This window comes from Nannospalax galili, unplaced genomic scaffold (assembly GCF_000622305.1).
Source record: "Nannospalax galili isolate Female #2095 unplaced genomic scaffold, S.galili_v1.0 scaffold390, whole genome shotgun sequence".
NCBI lineage: Eukaryota > Metazoa > Chordata > Mammalia > Rodentia > Spalacidae > Nannospalax > Nannospalax galili.
In genome coordinates, this window is record NW_008330777.1 from 3,588,107 (window position 1) to 3,599,184 (window position 11,078).

Here is an 11,078-nt window from a genome sequence, read left to right on the forward strand (position 1 = left end):
GCTTGCTGGCCAGCCAGCCTCGCATCTAATTGACAAGTCACAGGCACCAGTGAGAGACCCTATATCAAAACACAGAAGTGGTGCCATACACACATACGAATAGGCTCGTGGGCGTGCATGTGCACATGCATATACACAGGGTGGAGAAAAGAGAAAAGAAATGAAAGAAACTTAAGGCGAAAAAGTAAATTGAAAGTGAAACAGAATTAATGGAACATTTCTACATGGCAAGAGGAACCAGGAGGTAGAGGCTGTTTGAGAAAGAAGGAACAAAATAAACAAGATTCTTTATCTCTAAGGGAGGACTGTTGAGGGAAGAATCTGCTAGATCAGCTAGAGCTAAGGATGAGAAAGAATGAGGTTGAATGCAACTTAAGTTGTGAAGTAACAGTAGTCCAAAAACAGATTTTTGTGGCCCAGACTGATCTGGAACTTGGTGATTCTCCTGCCTCAGCCTCTGGAGTTCTGTGATTGTACATGTGCACCACTGTACCCCAGCTTTTAGACTAGACTACTTCTTTTTTTAATATTTTATTATTTTTTGTGTGTGTATAAGTACATTGCCTGGACAAGTGCACCCGTATTGTGCAATGCCCTCAGAGGTCAGAAGAAGGCATCAGATCCCCTAGAAGTGGTTGTTAGCCACCATCTGGGTGCTGGGAACCAAACCTGGGTCCTTTCCAAGAGCAGTCAGCTTTCTTAACTGCTGAGCCATCTCTCCAGTTCCTGTACTAGGCTACTTCTAAAGACTTTCCCAGTCTGAAACATGCAGTTATAGAATTTTCCAAGCCAATGGACTACCTCTGTCATCAAGCTCCTCCTTTCCTTTCACCAAAGCCTACCCACCACTCTGACTATAGTCTTGAGGACTCCCACTCCAGCTCAGTGTCAGCTCCTTACACTTTCTCTATGTCACACTCAGAGCGATCTTCCTATGTCACAGTTTTACATATTTTATACTAAAGTGGACATAGATACAGATAAATGGATAGGCAGACATGGGTATATATGCATAAGCTATAACATCTGTTTTTATAAAGGAGATCTGTGGGGGTGATGAGATGGCTCAGCTGATAAGGCCTGCCACTATATCTGATGACCCTAGAACTCACGTTGCAAAAGGAGAGAACAGACTCCCATAAATGTTCTCTGACCTCCACATGTGCCCTCACTATGGCATACAAGCACAACTCCACCCCAGACACACAGCCTCACACAAAATTGCTAAAAAGAAATGTAATAAATTAAATAAAAGCAAAAAAAAAAAAAGTGTATTTATTCCAATACAACTAACACGTTAGGAAAAAGTTGACCATTACATTAACTTTACATTGATATATATGCAAATGTAAGAAACAATAGGTAAGCATAGAAAACTGCAAACAAGCCACACAGAAATATATGAAGGCTGGGATGTGGTTCAGTGGGTACAATGCTTGCTTGCAGACATACAGTTCCTGAGTTCCATCCCCAGCACCACAAAAACTGATGGTGGTGCCAACCCATAATCCCAGCACTCAAGGCAGAAGGTTCAGAAGATGAAGGTCATCTTCAGCTACAGAGCAAGTTTGAGGCCAGCATGGGATGAGAGAGAGACAGAGAGAGACAGAGGGAGAGAGAGAGAGACAGACAGACAGACAGACAGACACAGAGACAGAGAGACAGAGAGAGAGAAATACACTTCTAACTTCACTTTACTGCATATCATGAGCCTCAACCCACCTGTACTTCCAACCCAGTTCTAGATAATTCTCCACTTCACTATTAACAATTCTCAAGCTGCAATGCCTTTGATACCCACAGTTTATTTAAAAAACATTTCTTCAAAATCAGGCATCATATTTATTTTGGCATTATGCAGTGCTTAATCACGCTGTATGTGTAAAACTGCTTATCCTAACTAGGTTTGTCTCTCTTACCATGTCACTAAGTTTTTAAATGAGCTGCCCTCTTTTCCATTTTTACAGATGTCTTACAGTTCTTATTAAGATTTTTCATACTGTAATGAGTGTTAGAAACTTAGATGGGGAATTACTGAACACACACATTTGAACTACTGCAGCTCTGCCCACTTATTTCCTAGTGAATTCAAAGTTACAGTGATAAGGCAACAATAAGGGACAACATCCTTCACATCAACTGAAGGTCCCACTGCACAGGAGACTGACTATTCAGTGTCAGGTGTCACCAGTGTTGGTGTCAGTGCCTTCCAGATACTTCTCTTGAAGAATATATTGGAAAACACCTGAAATAATGAAGTAAATAGCTGTTTATCTAAAACAAAGTATCTGTGTCCAAAGGAAAGGCACCTATGAGGACAGAGAGTGGTGGAGTTTTTTCCCAGCAACCGAGTGCTTCAGCATTTAATACCAGAATCACAAAATACACTCGTCTCCATTTTCAAAGAAAACACTACTTAAAACCACTCTGGGTGAGTTGGTAAACACATACAAATCTGTATTTGCAGAATGCCTTCATTTCTTATATGAGCACCAACAAACAAGACTAGACACACAAAATAGACAATGAATGGGCTCCTCTCTCCATTCTTACATTTGTTTCTGTAAGTGAACTGCATTGACCACATTACATTTTGGAAAGAAAAAAAAAAAACAGTATTTTTATCAGCAGGAAAAAAAAATCTAAGATTACATAAATTTATTTTCGATCAACTTTTGCCTTAATTATAGAATATAAAGAAGTCTTGTCAAAAATCTAAGCCCTAAAAGAAACTTCTGTGATGGAATCAGGGACTACAACTTTACTGTATATACTAAAATAATTGAGCCATCCACTTTTTTTCCTGTTCTGGGAACCAAACCTTGCTTTACCAATGAATTATACCCCCATCCCCAAACTGTGCACTTTAGTTATTTTGATTTTTTTATTATATATATGTGTATGTGTGTGTCTATGTCTATGTGTGGTATGTACATGCGAGTGCGGGTTCCCTTCGAGGCCAGAGACATTAGAGTCCCCAGAAGCTGAAGTTAAGGTGGGTGAGAACCACCAGACATGGGTGCTAGAACTAAACTTCGGTCCTCTTAACTGCTGAGCCTCCAGCCCCCAAACTGTGCACTTTAATATTTTATTTTATTTTATGTGTATGAGTGTACTGCTTTCATATTAAGTAAGTGTGCCTATGTTAGGCAATGCTAGCAGAGGTTAGAAGAGAGCGTCGGATTCCCGCAGATCTGGAGTTATGGAGGATTGTTAGCCACCACGTGGGTGATAGGAATTGAACCTGGGTTCTCTGCAAGAGCAGTCAGTGCTCTTAACCACTGAGCCACCTCTCTAGTATTCCTTTTTCAATGCTAAAAATATTCTGAAATGCTAAAATAAAAAATTATATTGATATTATATAGAAAGTTATCCAAGAAATAATAGTTTATACATCCACAGATAAGCTCGATCTTAAATGATAACATAAGATATTAAACATTGTTTTTTCCTCTATTCTTTTTCAATTAATCCTATAAACTTAGCTCCCTAGTATTTATTAGAGTCTGAAAACAAAGTGTGATGGGCAGTGTTACAGACCCTAAAAAAATAATAACTTTCAGAATTAATAAAACTATTACTTCAAATTCAACACAAAAACAACATTGTTTGACAAATACAGTAAGCTAGGTGTGATAGTACATACTTTGATCCCAGCACTCAAGAGGCAGAAGCAGAGGCAGGCAGACCTCTGTGAGTTCAAGGTCAGCCTGGTCTCCAGGCCAGAGCTACATAGCAAGACACTGTCAAACAAAAAATAAAAAATAAAAAAATAAAGAAAAAAGAAAGAAAAGAAAAGCACAGTGGGCCCTCCCCATCAAAAGTAAATAAATGGCATATCTAAAAATAATCAGAGCATTAACAATTAACAAAATCACATGCTAAGATTTGAACTTAGAACAGTGTCTTCCTTGATATATTTAATTTTGTTCCTTTTCAGAAATTTAATGTTCCACCAAATTTCATTTGTACATGGTACTAAGTAACAAAGTAGTAGATGGTTCCAACTGATTCTATATAGTAGGCATTATGTCTATAATGTAATTGTCTAAAACTTAAAGTTCCTTCTTAACTAAATGTGTTCATAATCTATCACTAGTCCACAAAGTCAACAGTCTCACATGTAAGAGAAAACAAAAGGAAAACAATTCTGCTCTTAATAGAAGTTTTGATGAGAGGAGCTGGAAAGATGACTCAGCAGTCAAGAGAACCGGGGTTTGGTTCCCAGCACCCACATGGCACCAACAACTGTCCATAACTCCAGTTCCAGGGGATCTGACGCCCTCTTCTGACCTCTGTGGGCATTGCTTGATATGGGTGCACTTACCCAAATGCAGGTAATACACTCATACACAAAATAAAATTTTTAAAGTTTTTGATGAGAAGGCCAAAAAACTATTAATGTTTGAACGCCAGTTATTAAAGATATTTATAGGCATAATTGTGTGCTTTCCCTTAACCATATGTAAATTATGAGGAACATTTAAGTTTTACTTACATATTAAATATTGGATTTTTTTCTATAGTCTAGCCTTTTACAAATGTTTGGGAAAAAAAGCAAAGTAGATGCATTTTGCATTAAATGCATAGCGGTATATAAATAAAGTGCTGTGAATTTCCAAGTAGCTCATGCTGTCTTCTGTTAAAATACCTTAGAAAGTTTTAAGAAGAAAAAAAAAAGAGAATGTTTATCATCCTTGAAACAAGTCCACTGAACAACAAGCAGTTATCAATGTATTCCATATAACAACTATCATTTGAACACTTTTATAATATTCCATAAACTTTTTTTTTGAGGCACTGTCTTCTGTGGAGCCCAGGCTGCCCTCGAATTCCCAATCCTCTGTCTTAGTTTTCAAAATATGCCCACAAACATTCATGTTTGATTCCCATATCAATTCTGTTGGATAACCAGTATGAGTCTCAACTGATGAAGCAATAAACCAGTACAGGGCTATTCAAATCAGTTCTTTCAGATTTGTAGTACACATACAAGAATCACTCAAGAACATGTCAAAATACAGTCTCAGGTAACTCACCCCACCCAGGTGGATCCCAGAAGTTTGCACTCAAAACAACAGGTAAGTCTCACAGATGTGGGCTGTCCCCCACCCTGGCCACATTGTTAAAGATATTGTTTTAGCTAGTATGACTAAACCTGTAAGCAGTCTAAAAGCTCCACTGTTTTTCTTTTACTATGAATCAAAATTCTCAAATGGTTACATAATTGAGCTCTGCAGATCTCTACAAGAGATGAAAAAAATCTAAATGAATATAAAATATCATATTCTATTAAATTAAGTACCTCTAATATAAAACTCCAATAAAAATTATTAGAGGTAGGTGCCCAAGTTTTAAGAAACTTAAAATTGAGAGGATTCCACCAGAATTTCTTTCCTACAATATGTGGGGAAGACTGACTTTAAATTATTTTAAGTCATTACCATGTCACAGTTTGAAAACTATTGCAGTTTACCGAATGAAGAACTAAAACTTGGCCACCCACAGGTCCCAGGAGCATAATGAAAAACTCCAGATGAAAATACAAAAGCACTTAGAGCATAACCTTGTGCACACACTGAAAGTAATGCAACTGTCCACTTTAATTTTCTGTTCTGGGGATTAAATCTAGGGCCTCATGCATACTAGGCAAGCTTTCTATCAATGAATACTCCTGGTCCCATACTGTATACTTTAAAAAGGATAAATTTTATGATATATAGATCAACCAATTTTTAAAAGGGAAGAAAAAGGATGGAAGAAAATTTCAAGTCCCAATATTTACCAGCAATTTTAAGCTTGTAAAACCTCATATCGGCATTCCTACTAAACTACTAAACAGTACAGGTAAATTAGGAACTGCCTCTTGGTATTCCCATTATGTTCTAGACTGTCTACTTTCTATGTGATTAGTCAGGAGAGACACTAACAATGACTCAGAGTTGGAGAATATTTGACTTGTGAATGGAGGGCAGCAGGAACACTGCAGGCCCTTAGAAATGGAGCTTAATATCTTACTAAGCAGCATTTCCTAATCTACCTGGATTTATAAGGTTTATTAAATAGATCATGGCCCATGCAAGGTTCAGTAAATTTGCTAAATAATTGTTGCCTAAACTGTATCCATGTGAAATGTTTTCTCCATATTAAATATTCCTTTATCCTCACTTCTGCAATCCTGAGTTCAACTTCTGAAGTAATAACATCATCTGCAGGGGGAATAAAATGTATCATTTAAGTAGTAACAAAGTATAAATTTTTTAAATTACTAGCCAAAAGTAATTTTACAGTTTTCATTTTACTAATGCCTGGTGTTAAAAATCTTTAAGCCCTCTTCTGACCTCCACGGCATTGCACGACACTCACATACATGCAGGCAATACAGTCATATACATAAAAAACAATATATAAACTGGGCGTGGTGGCACACGCCTTTAATCCCAGCACTTGGGAGGCAGAGGCAGAGGATCTCTGTGAGTTCAAGGCCAGCCTGATCTATATAGTGAGTTCCAGGACAGCTGGGGCTACAGGGAGACCCTGTCTCAAAAAGACCAATAATAATAATAATAAATATTTTTTAAAAATCTTCTTGATAAACTATAGAAGAGCAAAAAGCAATCTCTTGAGCCTAAAAATTAACCTTAATTTCTATTCAATTCCATACCTTCACAGTTTCTCTCATTCAAATGCTTAAATATCTAAGGTAACTTTAATAAAATGTTAAGAGAAAAAGAAAAACTAAGGAAAAATGCTAAATAATTCAAGGTAGGCTAATTCTTTATAAAATATCGTTTTCCTCCAGACACAGACATACACAGACATACGTACACACATACACACACACACACTTCAAATGCTGCTCTTTCACGTCTATGTAATCTTTTTTAATTGATAGATAATAATTGTACATATTTATGTCTATGTAATTTGAATAATTTAAAATCTAAGCCTCTAATTCTAGTCTGGAAATGGGGATAAAAAGCTACATATTAGGATGCAATGGCCTCTAAGACATCACATAGAGGACTTTAGCCAGCCATTATGCAAACACAAGTTTAAATATATGTTAACTTTTAATGTAAACCAAGACTTCAATGCTATGCTTACCTATGGAAAAATCCTATTTTCTGTGGCAACTGTCTTCATGAAAACCTCCTTGGTGACAGGAGCATCATAAACAGAATAGATACAACTGTCCAGGATGACCACAATGCTCCCTCCTCTTTCAAGAGAGGTACACTGCTTAGGCAGTAAGCTATCCTCACTGGACTTACCATGTTTCCTTATATAATTTAAAAGTATCTTGTAGGCAATGCCTGTGTTCTGCCCACTTCTATATCCCCAGACTGTGACCCAGTGGTTTTTAACCCTGACTCACATTAGAACTACATGGGAGTTTATAAAAATATTAATGCCTGGGCTCTATCCCAAACCCATTAAATCACATGGGAGTGGGAGTGGAGGGCAGGAAGGGCCAGGAATCAGCAGGGGGAGCATTTATTTTAAGATCTGTACATGATGTCAACAAGCTGCCAAAGTTAAGACTCACTACACTCTGACACTTGAAATACTGTATTTGTGTGCACATGTATATAAGAATATACGTATGAATATATGGGCATCAGAATTTATGTCAATGCAAGAGATTCATCCTCAAGTTGGTCCCAGCTCAGTCATCTCTTCCCTTTAAATGCACAGCATTCTAATAAATAACCATTACATGTTTTACTGCCAAGCTTCCACACTGCTGAACTCAGTGCTTACACTTTTCTTCCTGTTGCTATACCCTACCCTTCTTTCTAGATTCCAGCCTTGCTCTCTCTAAATATATACTGTTTTATTCTTCATGTCTTGTCCAGTTTGCTTAGCCAATGCCATGAATACACACATGTAATAATCAGGTCTAATTTGAAAAACATACACAAAAGCTACCAGCAAGAAGTATGCCATGCCCAAATTATGCACTTCAGGCTAATTACTGTCACACACAAAAAGGAGAAAATGAAAAAATACGGAGAAAAGGTTACAAAATGCTTCCTAATAAATGAAAACTAAATTTTACTTCAGTATAGGGCATCTGGGTATTTGGACTTTTGTAGTCAATAGAGTACCCACCCTATATCCCATCCCCCACCCGGCAGTTTCGGGTTTTAGCCCGTTTCCTTGCCAAAGCTATCTCTTAGTTGATATGGTGTCTTTGGTTGCAGTCAGGCACCTTTGCAGCAAAGTACTGAACACACTGTGACCAATGGAGTGATTAAATAGAAGCCACAGTGAATATGTCGCACGGATGTTTGATCTGTACTTCTAGAAGAACGACTTTATCAACCACTGAACTAGCTTCTCTACATACAAACTTCATGCTAATCTAATATAAACTTGGTTGGGGTTATATTCTGAAAGCAGAAAGGTCTCAACACTAGATAAAATGTAAGTCTGCTTTTCACTACTGACAGATTGGGTGGTACCTAAAATGTTTCTAAAATAGAACTTTCAAAAACAGGAGTGCTAAACTATGTTAACACAAGAAACCCTTCAGCAAGTGACTCTCTCGCTGTTAAAAACTGCTAGAGGAAGAGTATCTAATTCTAAAGCGGCAGCACTCTAAAGACATGGAAACATTCACCTTCCAAGTTCTGCAATGCACATTCTGTAAACAATCTGAAAAGCTGTCCTAAAAACCTAAAACTGTGGGAAGGAAACATTCAAGAAGTATGCCTGCTAATTAGATACTGTGGTTAAATATTACTTTGTTTTGTTGGGTCCTACAGCTTGAAACAGAACCATGGTTACCACTAAAGAAAGCAATCCTCAATTCCCTATTCAATAAAAAAAAGTTCAAATTCCACAGACAAAAAAAAAAAAAAAATGGTACCCTGGGTTGTTTGTTTTTAAGGAAGATTAAATTTAGGAGTTGCCAACACCCAAACGAAAAACATTCCAGAGTATTCGACTCAATTGTAGTGGGGAGTCATCTACATTCTCAGCACTGTTCCCTCACTCAAAGGACTAGGAACAAAGGATGTTTCTTAGTCTCTCACAAGATACACCCTACTTATTTCCCCTAGAAAACACTATTCTTGTTTTTAAAAGGTAATTAAAAAATAACTTTAGCACAAGCAGGCAGACAAAAAGTGAAGTTTAATGTCTGTCAACCTATTTCCCAAAATAAAGATCCCTGTCAGATGAAGCAGGAGTAAAAGGCTGAAAAGACTGAAAACGACAAGGTCTTTTATTTGGAGCATAAGCTACTTTTAAAAATAAAACTGAGGAATGCAGCTTTTCCAAAGCTTTGTCTTCAATTTCCCCTTAATCTTCATCTTTTTACATATTTAAAAAAACTGGAAATTTGATTACCATTCTTAAGAATTCCTTTAAAAGCAACTTTAATGAGTAGCAGACATCTTTTGCAAGTAGTAAACCACAGAGGACAGTTGTTCTGATGGATAAAAATCTCTCTGAAACATTCACATAAAAACATAAAAATACAGAGACATACTCTGATTTTACAGGTAGAGAAATCATAATATTTAAAATCATAAATATCAATATACTCCCTAACTTACTGCAAATGATTTTACTTAAACTAGTATTAAAGTCAGTAAGATCTTAGGGAGCAAGGTGGTGGGTCTTGCAAACATGTAGCCCAGGCTGGTCTCAAACTCCCAATCCTCCTGCCTCAGCCTCATAAGGCTGGAATTATAGGTATGTACCACAATGCCTGGCTTTTAATGTTTTTTTGTTCTGTTTGACTTTGCAGTGCTGGGGATCACACACTGGGCCTTAATGCATGCTAAGCAAATGCTCTCCACTGAGCAACACCCCCAGCCCAAAGTTACTAAATATTTTAATAGACATTTAATGGCCAAGAATAAAAGGGAAAAAAATGAAAACTTAAAAAGCCATTAAGTAAAAGATGTGGCTTCCCACGGTGCCAAACAGTCAAACCACTTCCACCAAAGAGTTTGGGATTATTTTCTTTCAGGTAGATGGGAGTAAGATTATACACACTTGGGTAACATTTTTTACCAGTCATCTAAAGAAATGCGGTTTCTGATGCCTGGAGAAATATCTTGGGATCAAAAATACTCAAAACAAAAAAGCACATCTCCCACAAATGTTTTCCACACTGTTAAAAACAGCAAGAGATCTCTAAACCTACAGAACTGTAATTGTTAGAGCATTCCAACTGTCCAAAATATCATTCAGGAAAAATAAAAGAGTAAGAGCAGGGGAGAGGGGGAGGGGGAGGGGAGGGGAGGAGAGAGAGGGAGGGAGGGAGGGAGGGGGAGAGAGAGAGAGAGAGAGAGAGAGAGAGAGAGAGAGAGAGAGAGAGAATTCGCGCGGTTGCGCGCGTGTTCAGGAACTGTTCCGAAACTGGTACAGTGCAGACGTTCCATTGGACATTCTCATCTCGGATTTGCTGCGACACCGCTGCCTTGGATATTGCTATATCTATACTCTCTATACAGGTGTTTTACTTGTAAAGACTCTAAGAGGGACATGGAGATAAAATAACCCGATAACCCGAGATGGACACGTGGGAAACCAGAGTACGTCATCATCTCCATGAATCGATTTTCCTAACAGATCATGCACACACAGGGAAGTGTAAGTTGGCAAATCTTGGGGCCACGAGCTGTCTAGGAAGCACCAGGAAGGACTACAAGAGCTGAAAAACACGTGTCCTAATGCGGGGCTGGGGAACTTCCCAGGAATCATTTGTTCAAAGTAGAACTCCATCACCCGCAGCAAGTAGAAGGAAACTCTGGGCCCCGGGACGCGGGAGCTCCCTGCTGGAAGACCCCAGGAGGCGTCAGCCCGCCTCGCTCCCCAGGCTCACCTCGGCCGCCGGGATGTTGACCACCCCGGTGGAGCGCCGCTTCTCCCGCAGCTTCCTCTTCTCAATCTGCCCCTTGCCTTTCCTGGCGCTGGGGCCCGAGCTCCGGCCCTTCTCCGGGGCGCCGTCCGGCTCCTCCTCGTCTGCCCGGGACGGCGGCCCGGAGGCGGCGGCGGCGGCGGCGGGGGTCTCGTCCTCTGGCCGCCGGGAGCCGGGGGCCGCCCGGGGCAGCGCGGCG

General features: G+C 38.9%; 1 protein-coding gene across 1 annotated transcript in view; it reads right to left on the minus strand.

The window, feature by feature from the left end:
• Window positions 1-11,078, minus strand: part of Pawr (pro-apoptotic WT1 regulator) — a 126,522-nt gene that overhangs the window by 114,672 nt on the left and 772 nt on the right. Inside the window, 1 exon segment of the mRNA XM_029555589.1 lies at window positions 10,844-11,078. This exon segment is cut by the window's right edge and continues 83 nt beyond it. Coding sequence (XP_029411449.1) covers window positions 10,844-11,078 — 235 coding nt within the window.